Source organism: Rhinolophus sinicus, chromosome 2 (genome assembly GCF_057876585.1).
Source record: "Rhinolophus sinicus isolate RSI-liver-muscle chromosome 2, RSI-T2T, whole genome shotgun sequence".
Taxonomy (NCBI): Eukaryota; Metazoa; Chordata; class Mammalia; order Chiroptera; family Rhinolophidae; genus Rhinolophus; species Rhinolophus sinicus.
In genome coordinates, this window is record NC_142502.1 from 147,592,382 (window position 1) to 147,609,371 (window position 16,990).

Sequence of the window (16,990 nt, forward strand, 5' to 3'; positions counted from 1 at the left end):
TGACCTTGACTTGCTAATGGGATTTCTTAAAGGTGAAGGAAGGGTGAAATCCTACTGTATTCACAGCTAAACATCCTAGAAAGGAGGGCTAATCTTCACTATAGTTTTCATAGGACTTTTAAAGCTATTTAGCCTTCCTTTTTCTAAAATCTACCTGGAAACTTTGCATATAGAATCTTTCCTGGGAGAAAAATGGCTGTCAAAATGGTATTCACCCTCATTCCACCTTTCCCATCTGTTCTTCCCAGCAGTCTTGTTCTTCCTCATCTTGTGCTTTCCAAAGTGGCTGGACGATTGAGGAATTACAAACCTCATAGCTCATATTGCAGTCATGCTCTAAGTGTAGGAATGTTCCTGTGCTTTTCCTGTCCTAGCCCTGTCACTATATTATAGTCCATATCCCTCCATAAACAGTAAGCTCTGTGACAAGGACAGTGTGCATCGTATTTGCCTTTGTCTTCCCAGCATCAAGTAGCACAGTGCCTTGCACACACATCCTGAAGACATTTTTTCTTGAATGAATAAGTCCGGGTGTGAGCCTGAGTTCTAGCCTTCAACCTCTGTATTCAGAGACGTTAAACTTTGCCACTCTAATGACTGACCAGGCTTCGCAAAACATCCCAGCCTTTGCCAATCCTTGGTCCATGGCAACTGGTCTTACTTTCTCTGTTGGTGTGAGTCTGAGCATTTAGGGCTGTCTTTGTGGGGTAGTCTAGACCAGTGGTTAGGGAACTCTGGATGGAGCCAGACTGCCTGGCTCAGATCCTGACCATACCACTTACCCATGATGTGATCTTAGACGAGTTACTTACCCTGTCTCTGTCTCTCCAACCTTATAAGTAAAATGGAGGTAATGATGGTACCTACAAGAACCTTATAGTGTTAACATATGTGAAGCATTTGGAATAATGTCTGCTCATGGCAATGTTGCTATGGTGATGATGGTGAAATCATCAGTCCTATATCTAATAAAGTTGTCACGAAATGCCTCCACCCCCTCCTAAGACAAAAGTCTTAGGACTATTATGTCTCTGATTTTCTTTTCTTTGTCTGCTTTTCTAAGGTTTTAATTTTTTTTTTAACCATTTCCCATTCCAATATTTGCAGCTTTTAGTCTTTGATGACATATCTGTCTTAGAATGAACACTAGTTTTGTCATGGTTCCAGCTTAGGTTTGCTTATATAATGAATTTGCTTTTAGAGTCAAACCTTTTACCCCCTCCTCTTCCTTTCATATCATAGCGTTGAATTCTCAAATAAATGTTTTTGTTTTGTTTTAAGGGACAAGAAGAAGGTAGATGATAGGTTTTTCACCATGAGCTTATAGCCAGGGTGGTGATGGGGCCTTCCGCCAAACAGTGCTCTGTCTTTTGCTTTCCCGTGGGATGGTGGCATGGGATGGTCGTTAAGATCTGGCTTTGACATCAGAAGCACCTAGTTCTGCCATTTAGTCATGTGACCTTGGGGAAAGTACTTAACCTTTCAGAAGCTTGGTGTTCTTTTACTTAACACCTACCTTATAAGGTTATAATAAGAATTAAATGAAATAATGTATGCAAAAATTTTTAGCTCAGTGCCGAGTATAAAATAAGTGCTCAATACGTGGTGTTTATTATTATCATTGCTATTTTCAGGAGAGATTGGAATTAGAGGTGGGATGATGACTATCCTTTGGGATACTCCTATAAATTGTTAAGACAAACTGGGTTTCTACCAAAGGGTGGGAACAAAAGTCCTAGGACTATTATGTCTCTGATTTTTTTTTCTTTGTCTACTTTTCTAAGGTTTTAATTTTTCATCCTCTGGAAGAGAAGATGTAGATGTGAGAACATTAGGAAATGGTAAGATTGCAACAGCATCGCTTGACTAGAACTAACTTTCAGATATCAGGTTTACTGTAGTACTTGGTCAAAACCAAAGTGGGCAGAGCCCAGAGCTTTTCCAAGTGAGGAAGCTTTGTGGATTATGGAGCTACCTCTATACATTATATGATTATGTTTTAACAGGAATCATTCTTCAGAGGCTATCTTTATTGCATACCTGTAGACTGTAAGGGAATTTTATGTGTATTAACAAGGAGGTGCCTCATTTTTTCCAAAAGTTTGAATATTAATTGTTCCATTTAATAACACTTCAGCAGGGCCACTACAGTTTTTAAAATGCACATCTTCATTTAAAAAGTGATTCTGCTCTTTTAGCCTTCATGTCTCTCATTTTACATCGTTGCGTTACAAGGAAAATGAGAGTTAATCCTGAGCGGTTTGAGATTTGTAGTCCCTTCCTCTCATTGAATCACAGCTTTTCTGTTTCACTAGTGGATTAGGCTAGGATAGATAGATTTCAGTTTGGTATTCCTGGGCATCGCTGCATGTGGTAATGTTACACTAGTGTAACCAAGTTAATTAGCAGTTGTTTGGATTTTATTTTTTAATTAACACAGGCTTGTTCATGAGCCTTTGGGAAAGCAGTCATTTTCACATATTGCCTGTACTGGGGTTTAGCAGCCCCCAAAAAGCCCCTTGATTCTTTTCACACATTCTTCCCTCCCCCAGATGTAGTCATGTCACTAAACTTTCAGTCCTCTAGAGCTCAACTCGTTTTTTCACACCTCCTAACCCTCTTGCATTAGCCCAAATGTTAACTCCATCAACACGTTTCTGTTTCATGACGTGTGTGCTGCCAGGAAGGCCCTTTGCAATTGAGCTGGTGAATCCTCATAGAGTACATTTCACTTCACAAGAAATTAAGGAACTTCAGCAGGTAAACCACTTCATGACATGGAAATCGTCATGTTTCTGCAACTCTGTAACTGAACTAGAGTTGCTAATTGTTTTTCTTTTTCTGCTACTACAGAAAATTAATAACGCATCTAACAAAATCCAAGTCCGCGACTTACAGCTTGTCACAAGGTAAGGGTAGCTCACTGGAGATAATTTCAAAAGTGAAGTCTTGATTGTAGGTCATATATCTGATAAGGGAATTGTATCCATAATATATAAAGAACTCTTACAACTCAGTAATAAGTAAGCAACCCAATTAATAATAGGGAGATGATTGAGTGGGCATTTCTCCCAAGAGAATATATGAATAACCAATGAATACCTTAAAAAATGCTTAATGTCATTAGTCATTAGGGAAATGCAAATCAAAACCACAAGGTCCCTCTTCACATTCACTAGGATGGCTATAATAAAAAAGATGGAAAATAACAAGTGTTGGCAAGGATGTGGAGAAATTGGAACCCTCATACATTACTGTGGGATTGTAAGTGTGGCCACTTTGGAAAACAGTTTGGCAGTTTCTCAAAAGGTTAACATTTGACCCAGTGATTCTAATTCTAGATATATACCCAAGAGAAATGAAAATTTACAGCCACACCAAAAATCTACATGAATGTTCATGATAGTGTTATTCATAGTAGCAAAAATAGTAGAAACAACCCAAATGTCCATGGATAAACAAATTGTATATCCACAGCGGAATATTATTTAGTAATAAAAAGGAATGACGCAGCAATACATGCTACAATGTCAATAAACCTTGAAACCATTATGAAGTGAAAGAAGACAAGACACCAAACACCATATATTGTATGATTCCATTTTATATGAAGTGTTCAGAGTAGGGAAAGCTGTAGAGATAGAAAGTCTATTAGTGGTTGCCAAGGCCTGGGGGGAATGGGGGCTGGGAAGTGACTGCAAATATGTATGGAGTTTCTTTTTTTTTTTGGTGTGATGAAAGTATTCTAAAATTAGATGGTAGTGATAGCTGTATAACTTCATAAACATACTAAAAATCACTGAATTGTACAGTTAGAACAGGGGAATTGTATGTAAATTACATAAAGCTATTTTTAAAGAAAGGGAAGTGTAGGGCAACTCTTGTGTGTGTTTTATATATTCAGACAAACTTTCTTTTATTGTTTTTGTTTAGAGAGGCAATAGGACATATGAAAGAAGGTGAAGAAGAAAAGACCAAGACCTATAGTGCCCTAATATGGACAAATAAAACAATACAGAGGAAAGACATTGAATTCCTAAATGACATAAAGGTAGTTAAGTGCCCTAATTCTTTTTATTTTATTTTCCTACCACCTATAAAAGATTCCTTTGTCTTCTAGTTTATTACCAGTAAGTCAGAGAACATGGGTACTGGGGACAGTGAGACCTGGTTTGAAATCCTGGCTCTGCCATTTACTAGTTGAATGAGTGGGCAATTCATCTAACCCGTCTGGGAGGCAGTGTGCTACTGATTAAAGGGCCTGCCTCTGAGGACAGATTGCCTGGGTGTAAATCCTGGATCTCTGTTTCTTAACTGTGTGACTTTGGACAAGTTATGTAGCCTCTTTATGCTTCAATTTCTTCATCTATAAAATTTTAGAAGAATTAAATGCATTGAGTTATATAAAGTACTTGGAACAGTATCTAGCACATGGAATACACTCAGCAATACTACTATTGTATTTGACCATCTGTACAAAAGAAATATAAAATAGGACTTAGCTAATAGATTTGATGCTAAGATTAAGTCCATAAATAAAACATGTTATAAATAAATAAAAATAATATGTGTGGATCAGAAGTACTTTGGCACATGCTAGATTTTCTTTCACATGAGCGTGTCGCTATAGAGGGTCTGCCTGTTCATTTGCATATTTCTTCCCATCTGCCCCTGACCTCTTCCTGTAAAGATAATTTACTTTCAAATGCAAGGAATGAGCATAAATGGGCACAAAGATGTTCATATACAGTTATTACAACATTGTTTAAATGGGCAATATTTTGTAATAATCTAAATGATCTACTAGAGGGGATGGGTTTAATCTTATGGCTTATCTATATGATGGGCTATTACAAGCCAGCTGTTATAAATTATGTGGTAGATGAATATTTATCGAGAAAGGAAAATGTTCCTGATAAATGCTAAGGGGAAAAGAACAAGCTATAAGCATATATACAGGATGATACATTGTGATTTAAATGCATATATAAGCGTGTGTTTGTGTGTACATATATATATGACTATGTAGGAAACAAATTGTATGCCAAAGATACCATAAACAGGATTTATACTTATGAAAAATATAAACACCCAATAGAGAAAAATGGACAAAATATATGAACAAGCAGCGAAAAAACAGCAACTTCAGATGGACAAGAATCATTTGAAAAGATGTTCCACCTCCAGACTGAAGTAACAATAAGACCATCACTTTATTCCTCTGAGACTAATAACACCTATTGGTTGGAATAGAGGAGAAGGCCAGTTGCATCCATTCAGTAGAAGTGTAAAGTGTTTCAGCCTTTTTGGAAACCAATGTGGCAATGACTGTAAAAATTTAAAATATGCTCGTCTTCTACCCAGCACTTCCACTATTGCCCATCTTTCCTGAAGAAATAAAACTCCAGTGCACAAGAATATTTATTGATTTTGTTCAAAGTGGAAAAATCAACAAAACAAAACTGGAATCAAAGTGAATGTCCTTTAATAAGAAAATGATAGAACAAATTGGAATATACATCTATTTAAAAAAATGAAAACATGTGATCCCATTTAATTTATGTTGTGGTGTGTATATACGCCTAAATTTGTTAGAAAAAAAGACAGAGGTACGTCTACATCTGTGACTTGTAGGAACACCCATGACATTATGAGAAAAATAGTGAAGTGCAGAATAATGTTCATAGTATTGTGGGTGTTTTGGTGAAAACATACAAGTAATTTACCTGCTTATCAAAGTTCAGTTGTAAAATGAGGGATGAACTATATCATCCCCAGGGGCCCACCAATTCTCAGATTCTGTGATTCTGTATCTAAGGCTGTTTGTCTTTGGGCCTATTATCTAGGGCCCTTAGGATGATAGTTATAGTATAGTTATACTGTAGTATACCATGTTTTCCCACAAATAAGACCTAGCTGGACAATCAGCTCTAATGCATCTTTTGGAGCAAGAATATAAGACCTGGGCTTATTTTACAATAATATAAGACCTGGTCTTATAATATAATATAATATAATATAATATAATATAATATAATATAATACCCAGTCTTATTTTACTGTAATATAAGACAGGGTAATATAATATAATATAATATAATATAATATAATATATAATATAAATAATAAATACTGGGTCTTATATTAATTTTTGCTCCAAAAGACGCTTTAAAGCTGATTGTCTGGCTAGGTCTTATTTTCAGGGAAACACGGTAGTTATACTATAGACTATGACAGTTGTACTATAGATAGTTATACTATAATTATACTACAGCTATCTTTAAGATTACAAAACAAATTTCTAAACCTCTATTCCATCACATGTGTACAAGTCATTCAGAATGCTGTGGGGAAAGTAAATTCATTTAAAAAATATATTCAAGTTTGGGGGTAGCTGTAGAGCTTATTCAGAAATAATACTGAAAGATGATGTTTATAGGTACAGCCTAAGTAATGAAAGGGTCTATTTTAATGATCCATAACCCAAGTGGACTACTGAGACTACTTTACTTCTAATATTTTATTAAGTGTTAAGGATAAAACAGTTTTCAAATATTACTACTGGTATAAAAAATATAAAAACTGAGTTACTGCCCCATTCTGAGAAGTCTCCTCTTTTGTAAGGAAAAAACTTCTAAGGAAAAGAACAATCATTTGTACGTGTTTGTATGTATTTCTGGAAATTCAGCAGTATGGGACAGCAAAATGAAACGTTCAAGGAAATGAAGTGGTTTCCTTCTGTCTGCTGAAAACAAGCAGACTGAAAAACACACATGAGCATGTGTTGATCTGAGCATTATATTGGGAGTAGTGGTGGGTCTACCGGCTCAGTTAGTACTTCCATGGACAGGCTCACGGGTCAAAGTCCTGGGAATGACTGGATGTAAAACGGGAGACGCACACTCCTACATTCAAAGGTCCGCTGTTTCTGTACTCTAAAGTGGAGGCCACATCTTTAGAGATTCCTTCATAGTTCAGCCTTGTCCTTCTTTTGGTCTCTTTGGCCAGAGAAATGTCAAACCTTAGGGAGACAGCTTATCTCATCAGAACAAAGTGCCTCTAAAATCAAACAATTATAGAATCATAAAACCCACGAGTTAGGAGGGGCCATTGACTCACTGCTTTGATAAAAGCAGTCACACTATTTCAAGGGTAGTCTTTGTCGGAACTTGTTCTTTCTCTCTAGGTGGAGAACTTGATAGAGGGGAGACTAGACAGAAATCTTTGTTCTTAGTATGGCTTCAGGCGTTCCCTGATCATGTAAATTAGGAAGGAGCTGTTCCAACAAGAAACTGCAGAAGATTCACAGTTCTTATGCCTACATTTCTGGTTATACCCAACATCTATTTTTAAAACTTGGTATTAGTTGGCCTTTTATAATACTAACTTCTATTTCTCAATTTATATCTTGTGACATAAAAGGAAATCTCTAGTTGTGAGAAAAATAAGCCTGTGTCCCTATAAATCTGCACGGGAAAAAGACATGCTGTATTATTCTCAAGTAACTTGAATTGACCTGAGAGAGGTCCTGGTTTATTGTACGCACTTACTTGTAATTATTATGTTGGAACACCACCCTAACACTGGGATGCAACTGTTAGTTTCCCAGATTATCCTTTAGTATAACAACAACAACAACAACAACAACAACAAAACAAATGAGTAGGTATACGGTTCTCCCTAACACATGCATACTGCCTATACACGCAAGTGGTGCCGAGGTCCCACCTTCTACACACAGCCATTTCTCACCTCTGCCTGAAATCCCCACTATTAGGTCACTCTGTTGGGTTGGGAGAGAGGGAGGGAGGTAAGAACATGTCTTCTAGATGAGCTGTTAAAGGGCAGGAAGAACTCCAGGGTCCTAATCAATTTGTTAACTATTAAAGCAAAAGACACCGTGGGAACCATTTATTTCAAAGCCTTTTTTTGTAGTTCTGGGGCCCAGAAAATGAGTAATCATGGACCAGGTTATGAGAAGTCCCACAGAGTACAAACCTTAGCGGATACAATTCATTATATAGTATTAGTTTCTACCTTGACAGTGATAGCTGGGGTCCTCTGAAGACAACATCTGTGGTGAGCCATGGATGACAAAGGAGGTTCTGAGACAAACTGCAGTGGGCAACACAGCTGATTCTTGGTGTGTATCATATCCTCTGCTAGGACTTAAAAATCGACCAGAAAACACCTCTCCGGGTCCTTCACCGGAGGCCCCTGGCTGTGAGAACTCGTATCATTCACTCCATGGAAACATGCTATGTGGATGAGCATCATTTCCGCCTCTATCTGAAGACTCAAGCCGGAACGTATCCTTTCACCTTCTGCACTGTAATAATCTAACCTGAACCTTATTGGAAGAGTGAATGCTGCCCTAGAAAATAGGTTCAGCTTGATCTGGGAGGGCAGGGAAAAGATTAAGTTGGAAAAGTTTTTTGTTTTTTTTTCTTGGTTTGGGTTTTTTTTCCCCCATTAAATTTGCATTTTTCAAAATGACATTTTAAACTATGAGGCAGCAGCCAGTTCGATGTGAACTTTAAAATATTTAGTGTGTGCTCACACCATGCTGAGCACATACTGTGTTGCCTTGAAAATAGGACCTAGCCGGACAATCAGCTCTAATGCATCTTTTGGAGCAAAAATTAATATAAGATCCAGTCTTATTTTACTGTAATATAAGACCCGGTCTTATATACTATACTATACTATACTATACTATACTATACTATACTATATAATACCGGATCTTATATTAATTTTTGCTCCAAAAGACGCATTAGAGCTGATTGTCCAGCTAGGTCTTATTTTCAGGGAAACATGGTAGTAAGTAAGTACTCAGGAAACACTTTTGACTGATTCAGTGCTGTCTTTACACATTTTGCCAGTCACATATTCATGACCACCTCTGGGTCCTTTCAGCATTTCTGAGTATTTGCCTCAGATGATTAAACACTGATAGTAGATGGGAGTGGCCCTACTTTACATATTGATCTTCACTTGTTTTGATCACTGGCCCAGAACAAGAGAATAGTCCAAGGCTAATCACTTGTTCATAACCTACCCTGCTTTGCATGGTTGTTTTATCAGATCTGAATTGCTGGTGAAAATATAACAGGGTCTGCCTTAGCTTTAATTTACTTTTCAAAGGTGTTCCTAGTTTTTATTTGTTTCTTGGTTTTATTTATTTTGTGATCCAAAAGCATGAAGTGACAAAATGCCTTCTAACCAGTATAAAACTAGTGATATATTTATGGACATAAGGGGGAAAAATGTCAAGTCTTAATCACCAAGTAGCATCTCATTATATCGCTGTAATTAGTTTGCCTCTCCTTCCCCATCAACCTCCTCTCCTTTCCTCCCCTCCAACCCCACCCCAAAAGTGACCAGGATTTTCCCCTGAAAATACGTATAGGTTACCAACTCTCAAAATCTCCTAAATTTTTACCATGTAGAACAAGAGATGGTCTATTTAAACTGCAGTGGACAGATCTTTGTATCTTTCCTGTTTGGAGCACATCTGCCTATTATGATGAAATGTGGATGGGATTTCAAAGAAATCACAATTTTTTTTTTTTCCCAATCCTTTTTACCTAATCTCAGCTTTAGTTTTGGTATGCTAGGGAGAAATGCAATTAGAAAAATGTAATGGTCTTTTGGCGAAGCTAATGTCATTTCAATCATTAAAATATTTTTAGAACAAGCCATGTACATGTAACTTAAGGCATCAGCCAAGACAGACTGGTAAAGCTTTAGATACCATGAAGTAATACACAGAAGTATGTACATTTTTCACATGTATTGCTCAGTACACTGAACTAATTCATTTGACTTACACCTCATCCCTCTGGCTATGAATAAGAACAATTCTGGACCTTTTCACTGGTTATTCTGGGACTTTTTGGTCATCTCCCCTTATCATTGCTACTCAGAAGTAGCATCTCTAAAGAAATTGAGAGAAAAATAATGACAATTTTTGAACAATTATGAATTTAGCAAAGAAGACAAGTTACTAGATAATTACAGGTTTTATGCTTGAATCAACACATTTAGTGAAAGTAGTATGAATAAACTTTCAGAAAGTGGGGATACAATATCAGCATAATATGGTATTAATTTTTATGTATCTGAGAACAAGTTTATTTTTCCTATTCAAATTACATTAAATTTTTATATTAAGTGCTGTTTTATAGACCACAACATAATGCTGAATGAGTTTTTACTGAATGCTGGTGAAAACATATCTTTCAGATAAATATTGTCAAGGTTGTAGTAGAGTTCTGTATAAGGAATGTTAATGTAATCTTATTAATAATGAATATTAGGATTAGTCATTGGCTTCAAAATTTGAAGCCCTATGAGGGAAACACAAAGTTGTCCCTTTAAAAAGAGACACAATTAACAATTCTTTTGCAAAACAACTAGAACTTAGGTCCTTTGATAATCTTTCTAAAGTGCTTTTATCAAGACTAAATTGATAGTCTCACTATCCCTCCCATCCTATTGCCATTGTGTCACCAGGTCATATTACAAGGAAAGCTATCACTGAGGTCACTCTGTGGAAGCCTGTGGAAACCTACCATCTGGCAGATGCTGGCTGCCATTATTGAAAAATGGCACCAGAAAGATGTCAAAATGGAAGTTGTGCAAAGAAGAAATAGCTGGGTTGGTTTTTTTGTTTGTTTGTTTCATATATATAACATTGAAGTACAGACAATTTTGAAAATCCATCCCCAAACTTGGAGATGAGCCAAGGAAAAAAAAGAAAGTCATGACTCTTGGGAAGTTTGATGTAAATACAGGTCCTTGGTTGTCATGTTGGCTGCCAGGCTGATAGGAACGTTTGCTGTAGCTTATTTTCTAAGACATACATCACAAGTCACAGCTCAGAAATAACCTCTCTTTTGTAACATTTCTGCTTTTGTTATTCCTCTTTCACCTATCAAATCTGACCAAACAGTTGGTACTGCATGGCTATCTTATTTTTTCCTTAAACAAACTCCAGCTACATTAAAGAGTTTGTACATGGAGACTTTGGGAGAACCAAGCCGAACATTGGCTCTCTGATGAATGTGACTGCAGACATTCTGGAGCTGGATGTTGAGGTAAACCATTTTATTGTGGAAATGCCCATCTGCACTGAGAATTAAAGTTATGCTCTTTGGGCTGTAAGTCAAGCAGTATTACTCACATTAAGAGGTATTTGAAAATGGTTAAAATCTCACAGTAGCATTAATATTGCAGGGAGGGACTATCTTGGAATTTTTCTTAAAAAAATGCAGGTCTCATTTATCATCTTTGCAAATAGACAGCTAATTTATTAATTGTTCCTTACATATGGCATGAGATCTAAACTCCTAAACCAAGCAAGGAACTGAAGTTGTAAGTGCCCTTCATATGTCCTTTGGACTCTATAGTTCATTGCCATACCAATTTTGTCTTACAAAGAATTTAAGGTAGTCTAGTCCAAAATATATATTCAGGACAGGGGTAGAAAATGGGATGAGCCAATGGTTATTAATAAAAAGAGTTCTATAAGGGACCCCTATGATGTGGTCCAAATTTTCCACTCTTATAATCTGAACTGAAACAAGGTTAAAATCTTAATTAGAAGGATGGATAGAATGGAACTTTCAGGCAATTCTCCATAAATATTTTTCTCATTTGAGCATCCGTAGGTATTGAATCACAAATTGTGCTTCTTGACGAATATTCGATTAGGAATAGAGTCCTTCCCCACCCCCCAAAAAACCGCCAAAATTTTGGAGGCTAGCATTGTGCACTCGGGAATAGTATCCGTTATAAAAAGAAGTGTGGGTGTAGTTGCCTACTGTGAAAACAGCTATGGTAATCTGATGATCACTGGAGCATTATTACCTTACTGAATTCTCAAGTGCTTTCAGATTAGATTTTATACAGCTCAGCCCCGGATACCATAGCACCTTCAAGGCTGCAGGGAGCCTCCTCAGTGAGACTATCATTTTGATGAAAACAGCCTTCTGTTAAAATCCTAATAGCATTCATCTTCTTCACCCTTCTTAGAACAGCTTAGGAGTGTCACAAGCTAGTGTTTCTCAGCCCTGATTGTCCAACGGAATCAGCTGTGGAGTTTTTTTCCACACTACAATATGCTTATCCTCCCCTGCCCTCAACACATACAAGACTGTGGTCAGTAATGATTAGTTTTCAGGCTTGAGAAACCACCTAATTTATATGTGGGTGTTTGGTGGATGGCTACATTCTGAAACAGAACCAAAATATTTTCTTGGAATCTATGAAAGATACACACACATGTACATATGCAATAGTTATTTGGGCTTTTCTAATAAAGTTTTTCTGAATCTGGTATGTAAAATGACTCAGATTAATTTAAAAATAATTTTTAGCAAATCAGTTCAGGTTTTAAATTTTAAGTCTCAAAAAATTCACAGGTATTGTGGATTTTTTTTTTCTTAAACTTTCTCCTAAATTAGGCCCTCTAGGGTAGTTAAGATGAAGTACAATTTCATACTTCTAAGGACTGGAATGTAACACAAAATAGTCTAGTACTATAATTTCATTATGATTTGAAGGTCAAGGTTTTGTTTTAGAAAAGCCAGGGTAAAAATGTAGATATATAGAAAGATGAAAATGATTAGAATAAAAGTTGCTTAGACATCTGAGGGCAAGTTGGTGTTGCCACCTGAATGTTTGCTACTTTACGCATAAAAAACAAAATAATTTTAAATGTTCTCTAGGTTTTTATCAGTCAAAAGGCACAATTAATAACCAGTTGACTAACCAAATACTCAGTGAATTAAGCCACAGACCTCAGGCCCAAGAATCTGAAGTCCTAGAATTGGTTTTAGTGTTAAATTGCTGTGTTTAATGGCTCTTCTTTTTCAATGCAGTTTCTTCTGTTATTGTATATTGAAACTATTACATTTATACAGTGTTACCAGCAATGCTTCCTAGAACAGTAATGTATTAATGACTCGTTTTCTTCTTTCTAGTCTGTAGATGTCGACTGGCCCCCTGCTCTGGATGACTAGCTTTCAAATTTGGAAACAGAGACGAGGGTTTTCATGGCACGATGTGGACGTCCATTTTGCATACACTGCAATATGGCTGTTTACTCACCATAAGAGTGTCTTGGAAACTATTTGGATCATGTTGATCTATTTATTTTTAAATTTTTTATACTATCTCAGGCTCTATATACAGTCTATGTATATTTTCTGTTAAATTGTTCTAAGGATATCTTATGATTTTTCTTATTCCCTCTCCAACCCCCACAAGCCAAACTATGAATAATGAAACCATTCTCTCTTAATTCTTTCATTTAGAGAGGTGCACAAACAGGATATATTCTCTGCTAATCTGAGAAGCTATAATTTCTTTCAGCAAAATTTCCCTCCACAAAGGAAATACCACCTTTAAAATCATGTTCTACAACTTTTAAATGATCTTGATAAAAATTATACCTATATTTATGCAGCACAGTATCTTATAATAAGATATCAAATGCAAATCTGACACCATTAATATTTTTTCCCTGTAAGCTTCTAGCAAGCTATTACCAATAGAAGTACTTTTTGGTGTGATTTGTTACAAATATTAATGACTTCAAGTCACTATTTTGACAATCTAAAATTGTCAATAAATTTCCTGGGGAAGGAAAGTAAAACCTTAGGAATTGAGGATAACATGGTAAGAGACTTTCATAAATCTTTTAAATAAGGAGACACAAGTGCCTTCAATACCTTCAATGCCAGGGATAAGATTTTGAAAAATTGAGATTGCCAAACAAAGGTAAGCTGACATTCCAGCGTGCTTCAATAAAATTATATAACTTCCAACATCCTCATCAGGTAGATAGGAGATTTGTCATCTCCATTTTATAAATATGAAAACCAAAGAATAGAAGCTAAATGATTTATCTAAAATAGTTACTTCCATAACTAAGACTAGAACTGAAGTTTCCTGGTCTTTAGGGTCCTTCCTAATAAACCTTATTATTAAGCACCTACTGTGTGAAGGAGGCTCGTTGAAACGCACATAACCCTGAGAATTGATTTTTGGAATTTAGATGCCAAATCAAAGAGCTTACCAAAAAAAAATAGCCCAACTCTATTTCATATGATCTCACTTGTCAATACGTTAATCATTAGTTGGTACTATGAAGTCATTAAAAAAAAAAACTTTCAGAAAGGAGTCTCATTAAAATTTCAGTCTTAAGTGTAATTTCTATCACCCTGATTGAACTATGTGAGCTCAGTTTAAAACACATATGACTTGGATACAATTGGATTAGTCAGTCTCCCATCTCTACATTAGACATAGCTCAGAGGTACTAAGATGTATTATTCACTTCAGAAATCAGGAAAATGGTTTGACATGAAATTTCATTATGTGAATAATAGCAAATAATTTTTTCAATGCCAGAAAATGAGAAAGGGATAATAGAAATAAACTTGATAAAAATATAAGAACTTTTGTGTGAACGTTTCTCAGTTTCTGCGGCAATTTTGCTACAAAAGAGATTTAAATAATTTGGGAAGATAGTCTTTTGCACGTTTCTTTTGGGCTCAGCTTTGAATTCAGTGGATCTGCAAAATGGGAGAACTAGAAACTCCTTAGCCAACTTAAATTAGATGACTTCTATTAAATTTCTATTCCTGAGATTATGCAAAATTTAAAACAAGGAATAAACATTAGCTGTAAATACTTACTCCAAATGTTCATATGAGACACAGGTTGTTAAAAATTAATGTAGGGGCCGGCCCGGTGACTCAGGCGGTTAGAGCTCCATGCTCCTAACTCCGAAGGCTGCTGGTTCGATTCCCACATGGGCCAGTGGGCTCTCAACCACAAGGTTGCCAGTTCAATTCCTTGAGTCCCACAAGGGATGGTGCGCAGCGGCCCCTGCAACTAAGATTGAACATGGCACCTTGTGCTGAGCTGCCGCTGAGCTCCCAGATGGCTCAGTTGGTTGGAGTGCGGGCTCTCAACCACAAGGTTGCCAGTTCGATTCCTCAACTCCCACAAGGGATGGTGGGCTGCGCCCCCTGCAACTAGCAATGGCAACTGGACCTGGAGCTGAGCTGCGCCCTCCACAACTAAGACTGAAAGGACAACTTGAAGCTGAACGGCACACTCCACAACTAAGATTGAAAGGACAACAACTTGACTTGGGCAAAAAGTCCTGGAAGTATATACACTGTTGCCCAATAAAGTCCTGTTCAAAAAAAAAAAGTTAATGTAGGTTTTTGTTTATACAAAACTGGAAACATTAAGTAATGTGAGTACTATAGTTTCACTTTTGCTTATATAAAAATATTTTACAATTAGTTTTGTGATCTCCTCTAATAGCTTTGTTTAAATTAAGTTAGTTTTGTGATCTCCTCTGATAACTTTGTTTAAATTAAGTCTTTTAAATAACACTTAGAGAAAGGGCCTTTTGTACTTCATAGCATCTCTTTGTCTATAGTTTAGTTTAGGAAAAACATCAATTCTGAATACCTGGAAAAGTGAAAAAAAAAAATAAAGTTGGTAAAGTGAAAAATTTCCAAAATAAGATAACTAGCTACATTTGTAAATTATGTGAAGTAAATTTAGAAGTTAAATTTCCATTTCCAGAGAAAAATATCTTACTTAGGAAGATATTTTTTTTGGAGCTTTATTGTTTGATTTTTAAGTCCACATAAGAGAATGAACTTTGATGTAAGCTTTTCTGATTTTTAAAAATGGTACCTTTTTATTATGAAAAAATATTACTTTTATATTTAACTTTTTTCACTTTGAAATAATTTCAAAGTCACAGGAAAGTTGCAAGAGAAGTACGAAGAACCTTTTCCCTGAATCACTGAGCCAACGATGCCCCATCACCCGAATACATTAGTGTGTAATTCCTACAAACAAGAATATTGTTCTACTTCATTCACCACTGCATAACTATCAAAATCAGGAAATTAATACTGATATTACTATTATCTAATCCACAGACCCCATTCAAGTTTCACCAGTTGTTCCAACAATGTCCTTCAGAGTCAAGGGATCCCATTTTGCATTTAGTTGTCTCTTTAGTCTCCACCAATCTGAAACGATTCGTCTTTTCTTGACTTTTATTACTTTGAAGATTTCAGGCCAGTTATTTTGTAGATTGTTCCTCAATTTGAGTTGGCCTCATGTTTCATTATTAGATTCAGTTTGAACACTGAAGAGATATTATCTTCTTGCATCTTATAAGGTGTCACACAATCTTGATTTGTGCTATTACCGATGATTGGCTTTGATTGGTTAATGAAAGTAGTACCTGCCAAGCTTCTCTACTTTAATACTTAAATTCTTTTTTCCCTTTGATTAATAAGTATGCTGTAGCAAGACTATCCAACTTTCACTTACTAGTATTAGCATTCATGGAAGATTTTCACCTGAATCAATTATTACCACAATGATTCTCAAATACTAATTTTCTAATTCCATCATTCTTTTACATTTATTGGTTGGCATTAGGTAGAACTAGGTTCTATATTAGGTAGAACTTTCCTTCTTGTGGATTCATGGCTTCCTATTTTATTCAATGGGTTATATTTTGTTACTGATGTTTGATTTCTAAATGTTGATTTGCCAGTGGGTGCCCCTTCAAGCTGACTCCTGTGTCCTCTTGATATGTCCCCATCATTCTGGGAGGATGTTCTTACTTTCTAATACAAAAAGACACTCCAGGCTCATCTTGTATTTCATCTGCACCAGCCCTGGATTGGGCTATTTCTCTAAAGAACTAGTTCCTTTAGGTGGAAAATGAGATTTAGAAACCAAGATCTGAGCACTAGGTATGTTCACTGCTCTTGTGGCACTGCTGCTCCCAAGCCCTCCCATGGCACGCGTGTCCGCACAGGCCTTATCTCTATAGATTTCTTCACATATATTGAAAACTCTGAGTTATACCTGTACTTCCAATTCCAACCTTCTTCTAGTTTTCTCTCCCTTTTCACATGTGTAATTTCTTCCT

At 36.3% G+C, this 16,990-nt stretch overlaps 1 protein-coding gene across 8 annotated transcripts in view; it reads left to right on the forward strand.

Moving 5' to 3' along the window:
* The window catches only part of PUS10 (pseudouridine synthase 10), a 63,711-nt gene extending 49,251 nt beyond the window's left edge, over positions 1-14,460 (forward strand). For all 8 annotated transcript variants that reach the window (XM_088796142.1, XM_088796143.1, XM_088796138.1 and 5 more), the window contains 7 exons: positions 1,785-1,841; positions 2,684-2,760; positions 2,854-2,909; positions 3,934-4,051; positions 8,167-8,309; positions 11,003-11,102; positions 12,990-14,460. In XM_088796142.1, coding sequence (XP_088652268.1) covers positions 1,785-1,841; positions 2,684-2,760; positions 2,854-2,909; positions 3,934-4,051; positions 8,167-8,309; positions 11,003-11,102; positions 12,990-13,028 — 590 coding nt within the window. In that variant the 3' untranslated portion in view covers positions 13,029-14,460. The remainder of the gene's footprint in view (positions 1-1,784; positions 1,842-2,683; positions 2,761-2,853; positions 2,910-3,933; positions 4,052-8,166; positions 8,310-11,002; positions 11,103-12,989) is intronic.
* Positions 14,461-16,990: the final 2,530 nt, after the last annotated feature.